We start from the raw sequence: 21,496 nt of genomic DNA, 5'->3' as shown, positions 1-21,496 counted from the left end.
AGTTAGGTACGTAAGTACATAAATAATTGTAAACTTAAAAAAAAAAACTTGAAAAATCTATTAGTAACACAAATAATAAACAAAAAAAAATTGAAAAACTTGATTCACATTCACACACTATTTATGGGCGAACACCTCGATCACAGAATATTTGTAAATAACCTGCCCCGTTTCAGTTAAAATGCATAATTTTTTGCGCCATAGCGTTTTCTTCACCTCATAGTCGTATTCTTCCAATAGACAGGGTGGAATATTTTTTGAAACCGTATTTGCTGTATTACACCATCCTGAAATCACAAGTGCTTCGTTATCAAACGATTCAAAAATCTATTCGAAACGTCATCTAATCTTATAGTCTTACTAAAGAACCTTCTATAGGTAGGTTTAGGTAGGTACTGACAAACCAGCTCACCTTGTTTGAAGAAAATTTAATGAAAAAGTTGAAACATTTTACCTACTTAATATTAAAAAAAATTGGCTTAGCATTTAAAATTTGGAATTATGTAAAAAAAAATGAAAATTCTGAAAAAATAAAAATAAAATGGAAATGGATAATTTCAAATTAATGGGGGAAAAAATCAACATTTTGTAATTTTGGCAAAAAAATTCAAAAACTGGATTTTTGCAATTTTTACAAGAAAGCAGAAAATATTTTTAAAAAACTTGTTATGGTGCAATCTGCCTCCACCTGCTTGGTGATTATTCTTAGGGTTACCTTTTACGCGATGTGATTTATCTTTATTGGGTAATAAAAGGTACCGAGTACGTGGGAAAGATACTCAGATAGAGAACCAGCCTTATATACGTATTCTTACGAATAACGTGTTTTCTGATAAAAAATATGATCAGATAGCTATCACGTAAGTGGGCAATATACCTCCACACGTTATAATCATTCAAAATCCACAAGATGCGTACTCGATTGCTGAAATCAAGTGAACCTTCTTCTTTATTGTCTATCTCCCGAGCATGACCAATTTTCGATAATCATTTGGCCTTTTTTACTTTTCAAAAATTACTAGTACAATCTCAAAAACCGAGATCTTCAACATTCTTCACCTATTTATTCATTTTATTTTTCTTTTCATTTCAAATTCCCTGATAAAAATTCAAAAAATCAAACCAAAACCTAAAAACTTTCTTAAGCATACTCTACAAACATCGCTACCTTTTAGTTTAGCTCAAATACCTACCTTTCGATCCTCTTGTAATGTAATTGACATTTCTTCTGCACTTCTCTTGGTATTGATTGAAACTTAGTGTTTCCATTTTCGGATGGATCTCTGATGGAAATTGATATCAATAAATGCAGAAACTGTGTTCAATGCATTACTTGCTAAATAATCCCGCCTCCGAACCATCTCTTGGAAACTGTTTTACCCAGAAATAGTTCTGCACATTGCAGCAAAAGTACGGATGGGCAGTGGTATCGCCAGGGCTAAGGAATAGGTAGAGGGGGCGGGGGGCAGATTTAGCTCATATTTCTTTCATGATCCGTGCTTTTTCTCCGTCTGATTAGCTCTCCCCCTGAGTAAAACCCACGAAGGGGCAATTGTTATGGTGCAATCTGCCTCCACCTGCTTGGTGATTATTCTTAGGGTTACCTTTTACGCGATGTGATTTATCTTTATTGGGTAATAAAAGGTACCGAGTACGTGGAAAAGTATTCAGATATTAGGGTGTGAAAGACATCTGTCAATCGCCAAGGAGGCACGAGCTTCTGGCGATACGAGTGTCTCTTCACTTGGTTTCTGCAATCGGCTGTGGTAGGATCCTCGTCGAAATATGTGGTCAGGGAGTAATCTGTATATGAAGACAGGCATCGGCCTAAGTAGTATTATTTTCATAGTTAACCCACCTCGCGTGTGGACTAAATTAAATTAAAGTCTAATCGTAATCATCGCGTAATAATTACTATGGTGATAATCCGACGATTATACCTAATTTTGCGGTCTACTCGAGATGTACCTAGGCATTGAGAGGGATGCGTGTGTAACATGAGTCTCTTCAAAGTAAAGCAGCCACCGACAGCCACTATTATTGGGGTAGGCTACGGAAAAGAGGTGGTGAGATGGTCAGCAGTGTTAGGTAAGTGGGTACTTACATGGTGGTGTCTCCACTGTATTAATTATAGTTGTATCGTAATTAATAGATGAAGTCAATCGTCGTAAGGGATGGAGCAGAGATTCCTCACTTACGCATTATTCGACATATTTCGCTTACATGGTTGTTGTACATTGCGCAACCAGTATGGTCTCAATTCCTTGTATAATTGGCATGAGTCACCTAGGAAAAGTACCTTAAGTACTATCCTATTTGTTTAGATAGAGCACATTTGTCGAAGTAATAACATATCTCAATATGTTATAAATGTAGCCAATGTAGTGAATATCTTCTCAAAATAAACCTTGTGTACATAAATGGTATTTAAATGTTGATTATTTATGTACTTGATGACTTAGAAGTATAGTGATTACTCAACTAGACTCCCATCTGAGCTAGCTAGGAGTCGAATAAATGTCCCCCCTTAGGTGATATTTATGAGATGGACCATTAACAAAATCATTACGAGAACGTTTATCACCGGCTAATCCCTATCATTTCTAAGATAACAAATTTATGTTACTTATAATACGGTGACGGTTTTACGAGTAAACCATTTCGAAATATAATCGTCATTATTTAAAAAAAGAACCATTTGATTCTTCTGAAAATCAAACAGGACTATTTCTACACAAAAAATAAGCAACTTACTGTAGAAAATTGACTTCGATGGGAACGTGAAAGACTTCCACGTAAGAGAAGAATGCTCAATGTGAAAACCCACACCTCGAAGCGAATTTCTAATTTCGGATAATGGATCGTCGCTGAAGTGATAAGGTGATATATAATCTCTGTAGTTCTATGAACAAATAGGTATCAGTGGCACTTCCATTTTAGAGTCAAAGATTATTAAAAATTCACCAAAAATTGAAAAAAAAACGCACATCAGCACCTAAAGTTTTGCTGAGTGAAACGTACTTTCATATAAGAAGACCATTTCGGAGAAGATGCGAAAATTTCATGCAGTGGCCAATGCGGACAATACACCAAGAGAGAGAATAAAATTTCGCCTCCTGGTTTCAACATTGAATACATGTTTTTCAGGGCAGTTCTGTTAATAAATTAAATCTTGTAGGTAATATTGAATAATTATAACCAAGGTAAGTACCTATATATATTTGTGAATAATTCTTACTGCTGATCGGGTATCCAATTCAGACAATAAAATGAAAACATCGTATCGAAACTCGACTCGTATTTATCGATATCTTTCGATTTCACTAAATTCGCAACGTCGAATTTTAAACGAGCATCGGGGTAATTACTTTTCGCCACGTTTATCATATTTTCGCACATATCAACAGCCAGCTAAGCGAACGAAATTAAAAAGCGTATGTAATTAGATAATTAATAGGTACCTACACTCTGTAAAAGGAACCCTCTAGAGATAGAGAAAGATGAAAGAATCGGTTTTTAAAACCAAAAGGCCAAGTCAACTTTAAATTCCCAATTTTTTGCCAAAATTTCTCTGACCCTCACTATTCGGCAGGTCTCCGCCGATTCAAGTAAAACTTTAAAGTCTTTTTATTACCAGTTCCGCGTCATCCGGAATCAAAGGCAGCAAATATTCGTACGTTACGTCTCCAGGACCACACCCAACGTCTATAATTTTCTGTCCACTGCTCCATTTGATTTGCGATTTGAACTTCTGCAAAAGCGTACTGGTGTCTCGAACTTGCAACGAGTGATTTGAATGATATTCGTCAGCTTTAAACATGCTGGATTTCTGAAACTTCGCATGAAAAGTAAGATAAATTTAGTGCAGGTCATCGCGAATCTAACGAAATAATCAAATAAGTAGACAAAATTTAGACATTATTCATTCAAAAATGTTATTCAAGCAGGGCAGTTGAAAAATCAGTAATCGATTTGTTACTTATTCAAATAGTCCGGCATATGACAATAGGAGTAATTGCACACCCCCCCCCCCCGCCGATCCTCCGGGACAACTTTTTCCTTAAAGGGGACATCCTAAGGAACATTTTAAAGCAAGTTGCCAAAAAAAAGTTGGCCTTACTTACAAAATGGCGGTCATTTTGATTGACAGGTCAGCCAAAATCGCAGATTTTGCGTTTTAACATAGGACTTGCACGAACTTTTTCAAACTTTACAAAGGTAGATCAAAAGATCATGCAAACATTTATCACCTGTCAAAATTTCAAGTGCCAAAGTGCGTTTTTCGATTTTTGGTGAATTTTTGAAAATCGTATTTAGGCCAAAAATGAGGGAAGAAATCAAAATTTTACCAAATCGACCAAGAAAGCTGAAATTTGGGATATACCCTATTTTCGACATGCCAAATCGATTGGAAACCGTTTCAACCCGTTTTGAGCAATTCTGGAGCCTCCAGCAGATTTTTGAAACTCGAAATTCCCACAAAATTCCATCAAATTGGAGTTGTAAAGTTAAAATTTATTCTAAAAACTAATGTCAATACGCTACGAAGTACTGCAAAGTCGTTTTGGATCCTCCAGCGACTTTTTGAAAATTCTTGAAGCCTCCAGCAGATTTTTTAAATTTTAAATTTTCACAAAATTTCATCAAATGGAGATGGAAAACTAAAATTTACTCTATACTCCAATTTTAACACCCTCTGAAGACGACTTCCGGTGGGTTCAAGTCATTTTAGGGCCTCCAGCGACTTTTTGTGAAAATTACTGGAGCCTCCAGCAGATTTTTGAAACTTGAAATTTCTCCAAAATTTCATCAAATGGAGATGGAAAGCTGAAATTTATTATACACTTCAATTTAAACACCCTTGAAGACGACTTCAGGTGGGTTCAAGTCATTTTAAGGCCTTCAGTGACTTTTTTGAAAATTACTGGAGCCTCCAATAGATTTTTGAAACTTTGAATTTCCCCCAACATTAATTTATCAAATAGAGTTGGCAAGCTGAAATTTACTTCGCAGACTACATGGTGGTTTCAAATGATTTTGAAGCTTCCAGCTACTTTTAGGAAATTTAAATTTTACAAAAAAAGTCATACAACCTTTCAAAAAGTTGCTGGAGCCTCCAAAACGACTTGAAATTCACCAGCAGTCAACTTCGTAGCGTATTGAAATTATGTAGTTTTCAGAATGAATTTCGGCTTTCCATCTTAGTTTGATGAAATTTTGGGGAAATTTCAAGTTTCAAAAGTCTACTGGAGGCTCCAGTAATTTTCAAAAAAGTCGCTGGAGGCTCTCAAATGACTTGAACCCACCTGAAGTCTTCTTCAGAGGGTGTTAAAATTGGAGTGTAGAGTAAATTTCAGCTTTCCATCTCCATTTGATGAAATTTTGTGAAAATTTAAAGTTTCGAAAATCTGCTGGAGGCTTTAGGAATTTTCAAAAAGTCGCTGGAGGATCCAAAACGACTTGAAATTTACCTGCAGTGCTTCGTAGCGTATTGAAATTAGTTTTTAGAATAAATTTTAGCTTTACAACTCCAATTTGATGGAATTTTGTGGGAATTTCGAGTTTCAAAAATCTGCTGGAGGCTCCAGAACTGCTCAAAACGAGTTGAAACCGTTTCCAATCGATTTGGCATGTCGAAAATAGGGTATATCCCAAATTTCAGCTTTCATGGTCAATTTGGTAAAATTTTAATTTTCCCCCCATTTTTTGCCTAAATTTGATTTTCAAAAATTCACCAAAAATCGAAAAATGCACTTTAGCACTTGAAATTTTGACAGGTGATAAATGTTTGCATGATCTTTTGATCTGTCTTTGTAAAGTTTGAAAAAGTTCGTGCAAGTCCTATGTTAAAACGCAAAATCTGCGATTTTGGCTGACCTGTCAATCAAAATGGCCGCCATTTTGTAAGTAAGGCAACTTTTTTTTTGGCAAGTTTACTTTAAATGTTCCTTAGAATGTCCCCGCTAAGAAAAAAGTTGTCCCTGAGGATCGGCGGGGGGGTGGGTGCAATTACTCCTATTTTCATATGCCGTAAGTACTAAAACCAATGAACATTTTTATGGCAATGTTGTGAAAAATTTTCAAAGAATGAAATATGAATAGAGTAGGTATGGAATTAATTAGGTATATATCTAATCAACTTTATATTAAAATAATTCATTTAAATGTTCAATTCTTTCAATTTTTTTTGTTTAATAAATAGGTAAGTACACATTTAATATTAATATTAAAAAAAAAAAAAAAAAAATCACTTTAAAAAATATAATAAGCCTAAACCGTCAACATTACACAATTACACACTTTAAAATACAAACCAACTATACCCAAGAGTTTAAAAGGAAGATACAAAAATAATCACGAAAACCTTCCGCAATCAATATTCATTCAATACTAACATAATACGTATTATTGATGAATCTATTCATGTATGTACTTATAGTTCAATTTGAACGCGCGAAAATATACCTAGAGACAATAACACTCGACAGCTTTCAACAACACAATATAAAAAATACTTCGTCACACCTCTGAGAATCATCAACTCACTCATACCATAATCAGCGAAGCCTAATCCATAAAATTTTTGTATCAGTCTCGACCTATTAGTTCATTTCATCACCTTCGTTTCAGCAATCAAAATATTATCAGGTACAGTGTAAAAATTCAATAAACGTACTTATTCGTCGAATAAGGGTCTTCATCTCGCTAAAATCCCCTTCACCGGTAACAAAATATTATATAACTAGCAACAATCGACTCCACATTATGACATGGGCCTATAACGACATGCCTGCAGAGCCAACAACGACTGTTACTGCTGCTGTTACAGCAAAAACGAGGGTGTAACGAGTAGGTAACGATATAATATAAACGAACAATATGCGAATGACAAGTTTATAACTAATGATTAAACGGCGCTTATTTCAAACATATAATACGCGAATATGCGAATATTACTTTGCAGCTCTGCTTTACCTATTGCTGTATTGCTGCGATTTGCACCACGTGGCTTGGCAATTTTTAATGGATACGAGAGAATGATTTGTTTTGTTTTTTTTTTTTATGACAGCGTGTGTTTGTTGGCTGTTTGCTTGAACGTTGTTGTTTTTGGCGTCCTTTTTGTCGACTCTTTTTTCACATTTCATTACATTTCGTTTCATCATTTCGTTTTCATTGTTATTGAATTGAATGGGGGAACAGGTCAAATAGGTACCTACTTATTTGGGTAGAAAATCTGCGATACAGAAATGCACTTTTATAAAGAATATTTTTGGGATAAAATTTACCAAAGTGAAAAATAATGAGAGACGATGCACGGTATCTGATAAATAGCCAATTTCAGCAAAAATTAGAAATTATTGTTTCCGAATTTTCAGCGAAAAATAGTAGGTACTTTCAGTAGAAATTGGAACTTTGATATAGTGCAGTATGCCTTCACCTTCATGGTGGTCATTCTCCGATAGATTACCTAGCTAGGGGAATCGTCGTAACGTGGGAACTATGTACACATAACTTATTATGTGTACGATACACCTGGTATGGTAATAAACTCAGACAATGCAGCCGCCTTTGGACATAAAACTACCTTTTTATGTACAAAGGGGTGAGCTGAGATCTTCTGGCTCGTGGCCGCCTGCTATAGGGATCTAGCCACGATCCTCACTTGCTTTCCATCGTCTGCAGCGTGCGGTTACAAGTGGCATTGTGCTTACATAGTGTCGAATATGTATAGTCTCTCGACGAGACATTTAACTTATATTCTGGCTATACCATTTCGAGCATGGTTAATTTATTTATATTAAACTCAATCGTCGGTAGAGTAATCAACGTAATAGTAATTATCATCTATCGCGATTATAAATTATCCTTTGCGGCTACCTTGAATGAATCCGGACATTAATAGGTAGAGCGTGTGTTATGTGAGTCTCTTCTAAAGTAAAGCAGCCACCGACAGCCACTATTATTGGGGTAGGCTAAGGGAAAGAGGTGGTGAGACGGTCAGCAGTGTTAGGTAAGTAGGTACTTACATGGTGGTGTCTCCACTAAATAGATTTAAGTTAATAATAATTAAATAATACTATCAGCATCGATGGGTCTAAGACAAAGATCTTGGCTTGTCGATACTTCTGGTGAAGGTATTAGTGTAATGTTTACGAACCACATGATCGGCAAGAAACTTATGGCAATGATCATAGTTTCTCATGTTGGCGAGAAGATCGAGGATAGAATAATTAAACTCATTTAATTATAAAGGAATCGATGTCTTTAGACCCAATAAAGTTTATCATCGGAATAATAGTGTTAGGTGTTCATTTCATTATTATTCTAACATTTAGTTGTATGGTTGAACCAGGATTGGAAACCTTTGTCTAGTGACATAAATAGACTTTGGCTAAATCTCCCCCCTTAGGTAGTTTCTCATGTACCCCCCTTTTAGAGCAATCATTCACTTAGAGATCCTCCTTTCCTAATCATTCGTAATTTCAACGATATCAACATTAATGATAATTCTAACCAATTCGTCATTAACGATGATTTTAACCATATCAACTTTCTGGCAATTTTGACTTGAATGTATTGGAAAGACCTTTTTTTTTTTTGTTGGAAAATTTCTGATGTGAAAAGTCAACTTTTCACTTCCCAACTTTGGTCAGAGAAAGAAAAAGGAAAATGATTTGGCCCGAGTGAAGTGTAAGGGGCAAAACCTTTTGAAAATTTATAATTCAATTTAGTGCTTTGTTGATCTGGAGAAGGCATATGATCGAGTATGAAGGAAGAAGTTGTTTGAAATCCTGAGGAAAATCGAAGTGAATGAACAAATAGTACGCTTAATTGAAGAAATATACACGGATAATGTATAAGAGTAAGATCTGGAAACATGTCAGAAGCAAAGAAGATAGGAAGAGGAGTAAGACAGGAATGCCCAATGTCATGTAGTCTGTTATGGAATGAGAATCTAGTTGTCAAAAACAAAGGTGATGGCCTTCGAGGGGAAAGAGCCAATACACAGTAAAATTGTTGTAAATGGACTGCCAGTGGAGCCAGTTGAAAGCTTTAAATATCTCGGATGTGAGCTATCATATGAAGGAGAAGTTGATGCACAACTTAAGATCAGTAAATTCCTGAGAGTAAGCGGAGCGATAAACTGAGCCATACCTTCAAGAAAAGTCAGAGCAGAATAAGAATCTACAATATGCAGGCAAGACCAATGCTGCTGTATGGAAGTGAAACATGGACAATGAAAAAGGATATAAAAAGCAGAGTAACCTCAGCGGAAATGAGATTCATGCGAGCCACAGCAGGATATACTAGACGAGATAGGAAAAGGAACGAAGACATCCTGAAGGAGCTAGGAGCAGAGCCAATCATTAGACGAGTTCTTTCCAACTGTCCCCAAATTTCCAAACTTTTTTCAACTCATCAAACTTTCCCCAAAAATTCACAACTTTTTGCCAAAATTTTGCTGCCTGAGGAGAAGGGAGGGTGGTGAGGCAAGCCTCTGATGATTCTGTTCAAAGGTTGCGATTTGAAAAAAAAGTCACCAAAAAATTCAACTTTACTCAAAGGGTCATTGTAATGTCAATTGTCAATTTGATAAAAAAAAATGCAATACCCATTTGTTGGGGGGGGGGCAAGGGATGAGCCTCAGCAAATGTTTTTTTTAAGAACTGTGAATATTTTTTCCGATAAGCTGGCACCCCCTGGAAACAGTAGTTCAACTATTGGCCAATAATCCCATCACTGGTCGATCATGCACCCTATGCCAGGGTTAAAACGGCCCTTCTCAGGGCATCCAATGAGGGCACCTCCCTTAAGGATCATGTCCATAAATATAGATTGGTCTGTCAGGGCCAAAGGAAGTTATATTAGCTGAAATGGTCAAGAATTTGAACATAGATGTGATTGCCATTGAAGAAACACTCAGGCACAGAGGAAGCCAAAAACCAAAAATTGAAGGAATGTAACTTATTATTCATAGACTAGAGCCCTGCGCCGCCGCCACCAATTTTTCAAACATTTTTTAAGCCGCTGCTGCCGCTGGTTTAAAAAATGCCTCAGCCGCTGCCAAGTAATTTGCTTGGCTGAGCCGGCTCAACTCACTCAAACAGCAAATTTCAGGGGGATGTTTAGCATATTTTGGCCTTTTCAAGAGGAAAAACTTTTGCTATTGCCACACACTACCAAAATGGTCTCCCTTCCAGACTTGTCAGACTGGATGGACCAAAAAACCGGACTTATGACCGCGACCAGACCAAAAATGCGCACAAGACCGAGTGGACCAGACTGGACCTTAGAACCCTAAAAAAAATGTATGTAAATATTAACCAAACAGATGACCCTTTTCAGAAAAAATAACAGGGACAGACCGAGACCAAAGACCTTTCTAAAAAATCAGACCAATGACCGTGGTTTGAACCTCAGTTATGTCCAATTTTTCAAATTTATAATGCCATTATAGATGCTTATTTCGAATAAATTTCCATCATGATTTAATTTCTTTTGAAGTTTCAATGTTTTGAAAGTAAATGTAAAAATCCCATTTTTCAACTCATCTTATGTGTTAGGAAGTTTTTTCATTTCTGAAAAATGAAGACCGTTTTTTGGACCTGGGCTGACCCATGATCACGATGAAAATTTCTGGTCAGGACCACACTGGACCAACCTACAATGACAAAAAATGCAGAACCAAATGACTGGACCAGACCGTTTGAAAGCTCTAAACTAGGACCTTGATTTTGGAGCAACCGCAAAACCTGAGCAGTCCTACAAGCCTGCTCCCTTCTCAATTTCTCAGCTCAAAAAAATAAGTATTCTGCCACCAGCCACAGTGCGGTGTGTGCTGTAGCCACCACTAATCATTTTGTTGTTGGTGCAGGGCTCTATCATAGACCCCATGAGAAATATGGAAGTGCCATTTGGTGTTGACATCTTGTGGCGATGCCACCATCGACTTGCTGAAAGGGGGACATTTTGACGTCATTTTGTAGAGAAATCGGAGAATTGCATCTCAACAAGTCGAGTGTGCATGTGTGTAAGCATGCGTGAGTATGAAATGTCCCCCCTTTCAGCATGATAATATGTATTTCATGCATAGGGTTAAAAAGTACTTTTTTTTTCTTGGCTATATGGTCTTAAATGGTAACACTACATCCTAAAAGTGGTAACACTACATTCCAGTTGAAGACTGCGGCATGCTAAAACGTAAAAGGGATCAACTCAGATATAACTTTGAACTTTGAATACTCAAAAACGGTGATAGCTAGAGCTTCGGGGAAAACCCCATTGCGAAGAGGATGAAATTTCACACATTTTCGTGTATTAAAACATGTATGTGTTCAATGAAAATTTTGAGTAATTGCAGTTTGGGCTTCAAAAGACGTTGAAATCAAGGTTACTCAAAATTTTCAACGAACACATGCATGTTTTAATACATAAAAATGTGCGAAATTTCATCCTCTTCACAATGATTCTTTCCCCAAAGCTCTAGCTATCACCGTTTTCGAGTATTCAAAGTTCAAAGTTAGATCTTAGTTGATCCCTTTTACGTTTACGTGTGCCGCAGTCTTCAACTGGAATGTAGTGTTACCACTTTAGACTACAGAGTGGCCCATAATTTGCGCAACGCTTAAGAAAAAGGCGCATGCGTCGTTTTGTTCCTAGTGCAAGGTTAACAGTTGATTTTTCGGCTAAATTTGGCAGGTTTCGGTTGTTTTCGTGTAGAGCAAAAGGATTACCCTTTGATTTTACCCTTGCGCAACATGAGTGGTTGCTACGTCATTCCCATTTCCTTAGTTTTTTTCAATCGGTTGCGCCAATTCTGGGCCACTCTGTATATAGCCAAGAAAAAAAAAGTACTTTTTAGCCCTATTTCACTGCCAGAGTGCAACACTTGTTTGTCAACACCAAATACAAAAAGTACTTCCCTATCTGATGCAAATGATGTTGAGATTCTAACAATTGACACGGGAGACTGCGTAGTCGCATCAGTTTATAAACCACCAAATGTAGAATTTACATGGAAAGAAAACAGCAATGTCCCACCCACAGCAACAAGAATAATAGTTGGAGACTTCAACAGCCATAGTGTAAGCTGGAGATATGTGGAAAATGATACAGATGGCGACCTGGTGGAGAAATGGGCTGTAGAGCAGCAGCAGAGCTTGATCTTGATGCAAAACTGCCGGCATCCTTCAATAGTGAACGGTGGAAACACGGATATAATAGCTATTTGTTGGACATTTACCTATTTGGGGAGGTTCTAGGTACCATAGGCGAGGTCGATTTGAAAAATTAAGGTTTTTACATTTGTGTTCAACGAAATCGGAAACATATCACACTATTTAAATCATTTTTTTGACTTTTACCCCCTTTGAGGAGGTGCTGGAGGCCGTGGATGGGGTACAATCAAAAATCTGACGTCATATTTCTGTTCAGTGTCACCAAAAACATATAATTCTATACATCATATGCCCCAGATTTTTTTTTTGAAAGTTTTGCACAAAGGGGGAGGCGGTGCTTTCCCTCCATTAAAAAACCCCATCTCGAATATTGAATATTTCGAAAAAACATCGAAAGGTACATCCATGGAATTTATTCAGAATTTTAAATGGTAGCTTCCACTTACAGCGCGATTTTGAAATTTGAACTTTCAAATTTGAAAGTTCAACTTTCAACATTTCAAAATACTTGAAAATTCAAAGTGCAATGGCCTTTCAAACTGTGAGATCAATTTATAACCAAAGTATCATAGCTTTGGAGGTATGAGCTGCTGAAGAGTGAAGTTGAGTAACTCGAGACAATGTAAAAATAATTGAAACCCCCCCCCCTAAGGGGGCTGGGATCAAACTATTTGTTGGTTTTTTACTTATTGAGTGGGTAGACATTGTGGAAAAATTTGGGGGAAATCGAAGGACATGACTCAAAAACGTTGGTCGAATTGAGGTGGAAGGAATGACCCCACAATGAAATCGCCACAGAAAAATTCTTCATCAAATCGAAAATCAATCACACTACCACAAACATAAATTTCAGCCTTCTAGGACAATTTGGAGAGGTGTTGTGCGTAACACGAAATTTTGCAGGGTCAAAAACCACGTAAAATCCTGTTTTAACCCCTTCAAATTGCTTTAGGAATCTGTTTTTTTTTTTTTTGGTATGATATAGTATGTACATCTTTTGATTTCTTATCGATTGGTTCCCAGTTTGATTTTTTAGTTTTTTGACATTTTTCACTTTACTCGACCCCTTCCCAAAAATTTGGACATGTACGAATTCTGAGTCAAGGTCACCGCCATCCACTCAAACCCATTCAGTTCACTGCAAACGGCTGAGATGACCTCAATTTCGTGAAAATTCCCTAGTTTCCCAACTTTTTCCAGTTCACTCAATTTATCCCGAAAATTCTCAACTTTTTGCCAACATTTTTTCGTCAAAGGGAGTTTTAGCAGTACAATTCGAGTACTTATGCAAATTCAGCTCATCGATTCGTTGAAACTAAATTTCACTTTCATCATTTCCATTTTATCTGAAATCCCCAGGAATAAATTTTGATTTTGTACACAAATTTTCATATAAGTAAATTTTATCGCAGCTCAATTCATATTATCGAATAAATATTAAATAACCTATACTTTCTCGAGCCTGCAAATTTGCTTCAGCCTACTTTATCGTTTCGATTCCAACAAAGTAGGTAGTTAATCGAAAAAATGAACGCAGATAATGTCCCTAATCTTCGATATCGATCAGATTATAAAATCGAGCAAGCTAAAAAGTTACCGCAAACAGCGTTCGAATGTACCAATATTTAAACTATGAGTAACCGGTAACACAACCAATCGTTTATTTTAATCCTTCAACATGTTTTTATTAAAATCAATTATATTCGGTTTTTGTTTCCTATACCTGAGCATAACTTCAACCGCGAAAGATGACAAGGACGAACTCGTAAGTTTTTTCAAATTTCATCCACCTGCAAATAATCCAAATACGGGCATTAAAACTCGATAAATTTTTCACAGATACAAATACCGAAAAAACTTTTCGCCGAATTGATGGAAAAACGCGACGAACTGATGCGACTAAAACCCAGCGAAGAAGAAACCACCAGCGTGTCTCCTCCGAATCAACCGGATGAAGAAAAATCCAACCCGGTTAAAGAAAAAATTAAATTATTTTTAGAAAAAATCAAACAATGGAAAGACAAAGTCGTAAAAAAGGCCGATATCGATAAACACGTATTGGAATTGAAACAGGCTTTAAACGTGAGCAAGATCAGCGCCAAGGAGTTTTTCGCTGCTGGAAAAAAAGGAGGCAAAAACGCTTTCAAAATTGGTAAAAAAGTTCTCGAAATTGCTTTAAAAATTAAAGATCCCGAGACGTCGGATTAAAAACCAGATTGTTTAAGAACTGTACTTTCGGATTTAAGAATTATTATTTATTAAGTATGTATTTTTTAAATGTAAATATGTAGGTTATAAGTATGGTAAATTAAGTTTTTATTTTTTAATTAGATACACTACATATGTGGGGAAGTAATTTCATCGCGTTGCTCGATATTTTAGCTTTATCTAAGATTTGAAAATAAATTTTGATTGATAATTTTGTTTGAAATGTTGTCATTTTTCTTACACAGTTTAGTTTTAGTGTTGGCAATATTATTTTCTCAAATTATTGCCTAATAAATTAGAACGAAAAACTCGAGGATGAGAAAATATCGAGTATAAAATTACAAGAGGAGTAATTTTGCTAAGAGGAGCCAGGATAATTTCCTCTCAAAACTTTTTAATCACTCAATTTTTAATTTCTTTTGAACTAGTACCTATTTCCTTCCTATCTTCAGAGCTGATGAAATATCTAAGATGAGATGGAATTTTCAAGGAGGAAGAAGAGCTCCTGACGAAATTTTCACTTTCAACTCCTCTCGAATACATGCTGTGAGGTAACAGTGAACAATTATCTACCTTAAAATATACTTTTGAATTGACCTAGAAGACTTTCAGACATTTTCTGGCACCATTCGCCACTTTCGATTAATAATCAACGTATAGAAAAAATTGAAAAATTCATTAAGTACCAATATTACCTACATCATATTGGATGATGAGCAGATTGAAACATCGATAATGATTCCTAATGCATCTTTAATGCGATCCTTGACCCCCTCCTTCCCTCAATGATTTCAGAAAAGTCACGTTGAATAGTACACGAATAAAAAAGAAAGAGCACACTTCAGAAAAAAATTAAGTAGGTAAGTCCGAATCAAATTATGAATAATTTTGACCCATTCAAAGCCTACATATTATGAGATGATAATCTTATCAGTCGTTTGTGGTATTTCTAAACAAACAACATCGACTTTTCTGCACAGCTTTTACACATAGTAGAGATCTAACAGCTAAACCATTCATTGGATTATTAAAATATTCTATCGATGAATAAATTAATACCCATATAATAATATAGGTTATCAATATGTTTATCAAAGAATTCATTTTTAAAAAAAAATAGACTCCTCGAATTATTCTTTACAATTCAGAGTCCCCTCCTCCTCGAAACATGATTAATGAAAAAATCAGGCTTATTTTTTTAACACGATTAATCACTTTAGATAAAAATGAATATCAAAAGCTGAATCTACAAACGATCGATCATATCCCCAGGTTTTGAAATCAAGTCACGTTTCGAAATCCAAATTCAGTTCACAACGAAAGTGTTCACAAATGTAGTTCGATAAAAAAAATTTTTATTCGATTAAGAGAGCTTTTTTTTATTAGCTAGGTACCTACTATTTATAAGTATTGCAAAATGTTTATAAAATTAGTTATTTGTTATTCGATTTATTTAGTCGATTTTTGCAGCGTTGTGATCGCAAGACCGCTGGATGAGCAGGTAAGAGTCATTATGTAATGTAATGCTAAAGTGGATTGAGAGGAGGGAGGGCATCGATAGGACTTTAATTACTCGAAATTGATGTAAATAAGCTGTAATGAACGCCTCGAGAAAATTTGGTTTTAAACACTTTGAAATTTTCGAAGTATGGATCAGAGCCAGTTCAGATGAATTCTGCAGTCTGCAAGGTCATTCTTTGGAGAAAGGGAACCACAGCTATCTTAGCTTCAAAATTCGTCGTAGAATAATAAAATTACGATTTTTCTGCCATTCAATTACAATAATACTTCCAAGATTGCATTTTCAGGGCTTTTATCAATCCACTGAAAAAAAATGAGAAAATCATCTACGAAATTTGCAGGTTTTCAAGAACTCTGATTCTGATTCCAAGAACAATTCCACTCTAAAAAATCAAGCACGACTCTCCCTTCTCCTAAAATGAGACGTCTGAGACACTGGAAGAACATTGGAGCTCTAAACTTCAAAGAATTGAATACTTACGAGTATCAAAATCTGAATTTTTAGAGGAGCTGATGAGTTTTCTTTTACAGTCAGATGAAGAGAGAGAATTGAGGTACAAAAATTCAAAACAAAAATTCCAACAAAAAAAAATAAACTGTCGGAATCTAGCTCATCTGGAGAGCTCTTCGTGTTAATGACATAAAATTCTCAAGAGCTGAAAATTTTCATCACTCGAATGCCAAACTCTGGAAAAAACATTTTCCTCAAATTTTTAGGCCTCCATAAAAATTTCCATTGACATCAAAGTCATTCCATCACATCACTCCATGTCAAATCAGCTCGATTTCAAGTTGAGGTCCTTCGATTTCACCCAATATTTTTGTGTACCTAGGGAAACAGAGAAAACCACGATCATTGACCCACCCCCCCCCAAACCACACTTCAGGCAGGCAGGGTGAATTTTTCACAGCTGCTGAAATTTCTGGTCATAATGTCCAGCTTTGAAGTTTAATTGTTTGGGACTCCTGCAATTTTAAGGGAATCCGTTCGTCGCGTTTTAAAAGTAATTAAGAGTACCTAATTTGAAAAATATTTCCCAAAAGTTTTAAAAATTCAAATTGGACTTTTTTTGAAAATTCAATTTTTAAAAGCTGGCCAAATTTTTCAGCTGCAATTTAGAAATTTGAAAGAAATTCAGGGAGCATGCATTTCAATGATATGTAGGTACCTATTTATAAATGAGAAATTTTCATCTTAGTATTTGTAAAATTACTGGTGGGAGGAAGGAGGGGGAAGGGGATGGGCGCAGAGTCCCAAAATTTGGGTCAAAATATATATTATACAAAACAGAATATTGATCGTTTTATGCGTTTTTGGAGTATTGACTCATTTTTTTGATTCGGACCCCCCTCCCCCACGCCCCCTTTGATCACACTCAAAATATCTCGACTTTTTTTTTGCAAAATTAAGAAAAGAGCTGATATTCAGCACGGTAGAAGCCTATAAACCGTATTTCAAAAGATTTTTTCAAGTTCATTGACCCCTCTGTTTGGCTTTTTTGAGCTCACTGATTCATCTGTCATGCTTCCCAAGGTCATCTGTCTGCCCGTCTGTCCTCTCAAAGTCATTGATCCATCTTTCCCAAGGTCATAATTTTTGCCTGTCTGTCTGGGTTCTCAAGTCTATTGACCCATATATCCGACCTTTCAAGATTGTTTGTCTGCCAGTGAGCCTTCAAAGGTCATTGACTCATCTGTCTAGCCTTTTAAGGTCGTCTGTCTGTCTGTTTTTCTGCTTGTCTGGGCTCTTTAAAGGTCATTGACCTATCTGTCTGGTTTCTCAGGGTCGTCTGTCATCCTGTCTGCTCTATTAAATGTCATTAGCCCATCTGTCTGACCGTTTGAGGTCACTGACCCATCTGTCTGGCTTTCCAAGGTCATCTGTCTGCCTGTCTATCCGGCCTCTCAAAGTCATTGATCCATCATTCCCAAGGTCATAAGTTTTGTCTGACTGTCTGGGTTCTTAAGGTTATTGACCCATCAATCCGACCTTTCAAGGTCGTTTGTCTGCAAGTTGGAGCCTTCCATGGTCATTGACTCATCTGTCTGGCCTTTCAAGGTCGTCTGTTTGTCCGTCTGCCTGTGCTCTTCAAAGGTCATTGACCCATCTGTCTGGCTTCTCAAGGTCGTCTGTCTTCTTGTATTCTCTACGTATTAAAGGTTATTGACCTGGCTGTTTGGATTCTCAAGGTCGTCTGTCTGCCTGCCTAGTCTCCCTAGGTCCATTGACCCATCTGAGTGGCTTCCCAAGGTTATCCTTCTATCTGCCAGATCTCTCAGCAATTCAGCAATTTTGTGTCAAGTTCTTACAAGTCAGATTTGGTATCTAAAATACACATCCGAGAATACCCTACTCTGTCTTGATTATATTTTGACTATCAATTTACCAAAGCGTTCTAAGAGATGTTTTTTTTGGAGGAGAGGGAGGCTGAATTGTCTTTAGAAATGTCCAGAGATCTTGAAATGTGTGATTGAGTAGCTCGCATTCTCAATCTCAAAATTTACATTTTTGAAAAAATTATCAATTTCCTGTTTAAAATTAGAGTGATTCTGCAACTTTTGACGCGTTTCAAATTTACAAACTTTAATTAATTAAGGTGTATTCCTTTTCACTCTCCTTTCTTACAGCCTTCCTACAGTTTTATTCCTTTCCCCACAGACCAACTTTTTCTTCTATAATGTAAAATTGTATTCAAGTCGAAAACTTGCTCATTTTGGCAAATGAAATTATCCTGATAATTGACCCATCAGAAACGAAAAAGATACCTACAACTTTATTTTTATAATTCGAGCAACATTTACGTATGTACCTCAGAATAATGGTACGACTACCTATATCGTTTAAAAATTCACATTCTAGGTCCAAGTACACAGAAGCTTCCTGCAAGAACTACTCAACAATCGAGATGAACTGGTCAAAGTGAAACTCGAGCTTCAAATGAAAAAAGACGAAGAAGTAAAACTATCTGATCTCAGACAAGAATTACAAGCTTTAAAAAGCCAGATAATCAAAAAAGACCAAAATCCCGCATTGCCCGCCGTATCCGATGATGCCAATGCCAAAGCAGAAATGGCAAAAGAAATAGCCGATATTGGAACCGAATTGATCAGATATGGTTTACGAAGGAAAAGTAAAATTTTATCAATCTTACAAGCGATCAAAGGATTTTTCCTTAAGAAAAGTGCCTTAGGAACAGGAGTGCAATTAGCACTACCGCTAGCAGTACCAGCAGTGGCACCAATAATGACGTAGACGACCGTCGACCTTCGATGACATTGTAAATTATTTGATCATTTTTTTTTTCATATCGAAAAATACTTACGTATAAAATAATCATTAGTATTATTATGTACTATGTACCTCATATGTAAATATTGTATTTTTTTCATATACTTTTTCATCGCAATAAAACCGTAAGAGTTATTGCCATTCCATTTAAAATCAGCGCAATTTTGGGATTTAGAAAAGGAGAAATGATTCATTTTCAATTTGCTTTTTCAACCTGAATTCCAAAGTTTGAACAGATTTAGGATTATGAACCGAGAAATGCCCAAAAACCGAATTTTTAGAATCCTCCCTCCCACCACCATAAAAAATTGATCATGATCGAAAATCGAATAATCGAACTCCAAAAATCGATTTGTTTTAGATTTATGATAGCTTGTGTACAAAATGATGAATCAATAAATTATTTGATGACATTTTGTGGAAAATTTCAAATTTTCAAAAACTTCCTGGAGGCTCCAGAACTGCTCAAAACGGCTTCCAATCGATTTGGCAGGTCGAAAATAGGATATATATATACTCAAATTTCAGCTTTCTAGGTCAATTTGGTAAAATTTTGATTTTTTCTCTCATTTCTGGCTTCAATTTAATATTTAAAAATTCACCAAAAATCAAAAAAAGGACTTCAGCACTTGAAATTTTAGCTGGTTATAAATTTTTGTTTGCCCTTTCGATCTAGCTTTGTCCAGTTCAAAAAATGTCATGCGAATTCTATGTTGGAAAGCAAAATCTGCGATTTCGGCAGTCCTGTCAATCAAAATGGCCGCCATTTTGCTACTAGGGCCAATTCTTTTGGCAAGTTTGCTTTAAAATGTACCTTAGGATGTCCCTTTAAGAAAAAAACTGTCCAGGAGGATCGTGAAGGGATCATAGGACTCAAGACACAAAACTTGACCGATCTTATATGAAATGACCCACACCAAGTACACGACGAAAGTCTGCATTTAAGTGAGCAAATAAATTTTAAATTTTTTATTCTAACCGATCAATTGATATTTTATCGATAACCGCACATAAGGTTCTTATTATGCAGTCTAGACCTGAGACCACGTGCAGATAACAGAGAAAAAATTTCGACTGTAAGTTTTTTTTTAATCTTGCTATCTTACCTTTTATCGCGAGTGTTGAGTGGAAATGTTCGTAAAATTGGCTTTCACCTTCTTGACTGTTTTTCTTCTTCATGGCAGCGATTCACAGTCAACCAACACTACCAACAGTACAAATGGCGAACCTGAAAAAACGGTAAGCAATGTACAATTACATACTTTGCAGCACATAAGACATGAAGCACAATAATACATAAATAAATAATACGAGTTTATCATTTTTGGTCACTCAACAAGTCAACATCCTCTCTCTTTCCCTCCCACAAAAGCTCAAACTTTCAAAATTTGAATTTTTCTGAAAAAAATAAAATAAAGTTTGAAACTACAAATCCTCTCTGCATGAAAAATATTCGAGATTTTTATTGATATTGACTTTCAAAGGAGGGGTAAAGCTCACTGCCTCGACACTTGATACTTTCAAATCACCACTTAATAATCCTCACTCAGCTGTATGTTTTCATTCAAGGTACAAATACCTCGATCACTCATCGAAGAAATGTTGAAAAAAGAAGACGACGTCGAAGGTATAAAAGAACTTCTACGTTTACTATCGACATCAAATACCACCGCAGTGACTCTGAATTCCACTGCAGGAACGACCCTGGAACCAAGCACAAGCAGCACAACCACACCGGACTCGGTTATTTTCCCTATACGAAGACTGGTCACAGGAATAAAGAAAATACTCTTCAATTTGACGAAACGAATCAAAGAGGCTAAAGTCTTGGACGCCAATGGTACATTGAACACAAAAATGAAGTATAGATCGAGAAAAGTGGCGAAACTCGTATACATTCTGCAAGGACTTAAGGGTGATTTGGATCTAGTGGTGACCGCCGGTCGTGATATGAAAACCATTTGGGTTTCGATGAAAGAATTTTTAAAAGAAGATATCGAATATTAGCTTTTTAAGTTGTGATCAAACTTGTATGTACTATCAGTTGACAAAATATACATATGTATTACAGAAATTTTCTGATAAGAAAGCGATTTTAATACGAAAAAGCATTAAGTTTGTAGGTAGGTATAAGAAAAAACTGTCTCGATTAAATTTTTTTACTCTTCGATATAGCTTTAACCTCATTTTACTCTTTATCGAACACTAACTACTATGAATATGTGTAGGTACCTCTATACCAACGGTTGAAAAAGTGATCAAATCTCGAATTTGAATTTTATCACATATTCAGATCATT

The 21,496-nt window shown here is 36.1% G+C and overlaps 4 protein-coding genes across 11 annotated transcripts; 3 read left to right on the top strand and 1 right to left on the bottom strand.

Annotated features, from left to right (window-relative positions):
• Nucleotides 1-39: 39 nt before the first annotated feature.
• On the bottom strand, nucleotides 40-20,426 carry LOC135837963 (juvenile hormone acid O-methyltransferase-like). Of its 8 annotated transcripts, none has more exons than XM_065353417.1 (6): nucleotides 20,304-20,426; nucleotides 3,635-3,835; nucleotides 3,239-3,411; nucleotides 3,022-3,154; nucleotides 2,755-2,902; nucleotides 40-287 (listed from the first exon to the last, which is right to left on the bottom strand). In XM_065353417.1, exons 2-6 carry the CDS (start codon nucleotides 3,818-3,820, stop codon nucleotides 118-120), a joined length of 810 nt encoding a protein of 269 aa, XP_065209489.1. In that variant the 5' UTR covers nucleotides 3,821-3,835; nucleotides 20,304-20,426; the 3' UTR covers nucleotides 40-117. The 8 variants fall into 8 exon arrangements, with proteins under 8 accessions (XP_065209489.1, XP_065209491.1, XP_065209483.1 ...); XM_065353419.1 differs by lacking the exon at nucleotides 20,304-20,426 and adding an exon at nucleotides 6,677-6,699; XM_065353411.1 differs by lacking the exon at nucleotides 20,304-20,426 and adding an exon at nucleotides 6,396-6,512.
• On the top strand, nucleotides 13,764-14,601 carry LOC135837959 (uncharacterized). The gene is made up of 2 exons (XM_065353403.1): nucleotides 13,764-13,944; nucleotides 14,019-14,601. Exons 1-2 carry the CDS (start codon nucleotides 13,858-13,860, stop codon nucleotides 14,385-14,387), a joined length of 456 nt encoding a protein of 151 aa, XP_065209475.1. The 5' UTR covers nucleotides 13,764-13,857; the 3' UTR covers nucleotides 14,388-14,601.
• LOC135837958 (uncharacterized) lies at nucleotides 15,630-19,334 on the top strand. Its single transcript, XM_065353402.1, has 2 exons — nucleotides 15,630-15,888; nucleotides 18,769-19,334. The coding sequence occupies exons 1-2, from the start codon at nucleotides 15,805-15,807 to the stop codon at nucleotides 19,159-19,161; spliced, it is 477 nt and encodes a 158-aa protein (XP_065209474.1). The 5' UTR covers nucleotides 15,630-15,804; the 3' UTR covers nucleotides 19,162-19,334.
• Nucleotides 20,304-21,367, top strand: LOC135837965 (uncharacterized). The gene is made up of 2 exons (XM_065353421.1): nucleotides 20,304-20,436; nucleotides 20,767-21,367. The coding sequence occupies exons 1-2, from the start codon at nucleotides 20,329-20,331 to the stop codon at nucleotides 21,202-21,204; spliced, it is 546 nt and encodes a 181-aa protein (XP_065209493.1). The 5' UTR covers nucleotides 20,304-20,328; the 3' UTR covers nucleotides 21,205-21,367.
• Nucleotides 21,368-21,496: the final 129 nt, after the last annotated feature.

This window comes from Planococcus citri, chromosome 2, assembly GCF_950023065.1.
Source record: "Planococcus citri chromosome 2, ihPlaCitr1.1, whole genome shotgun sequence".
Classification (NCBI taxonomy): Eukaryota; Metazoa; Arthropoda; class Insecta; order Hemiptera; family Pseudococcidae; genus Planococcus; species Planococcus citri.
This window is presented reverse-complemented; position numbering and strand designations above follow the sequence as displayed.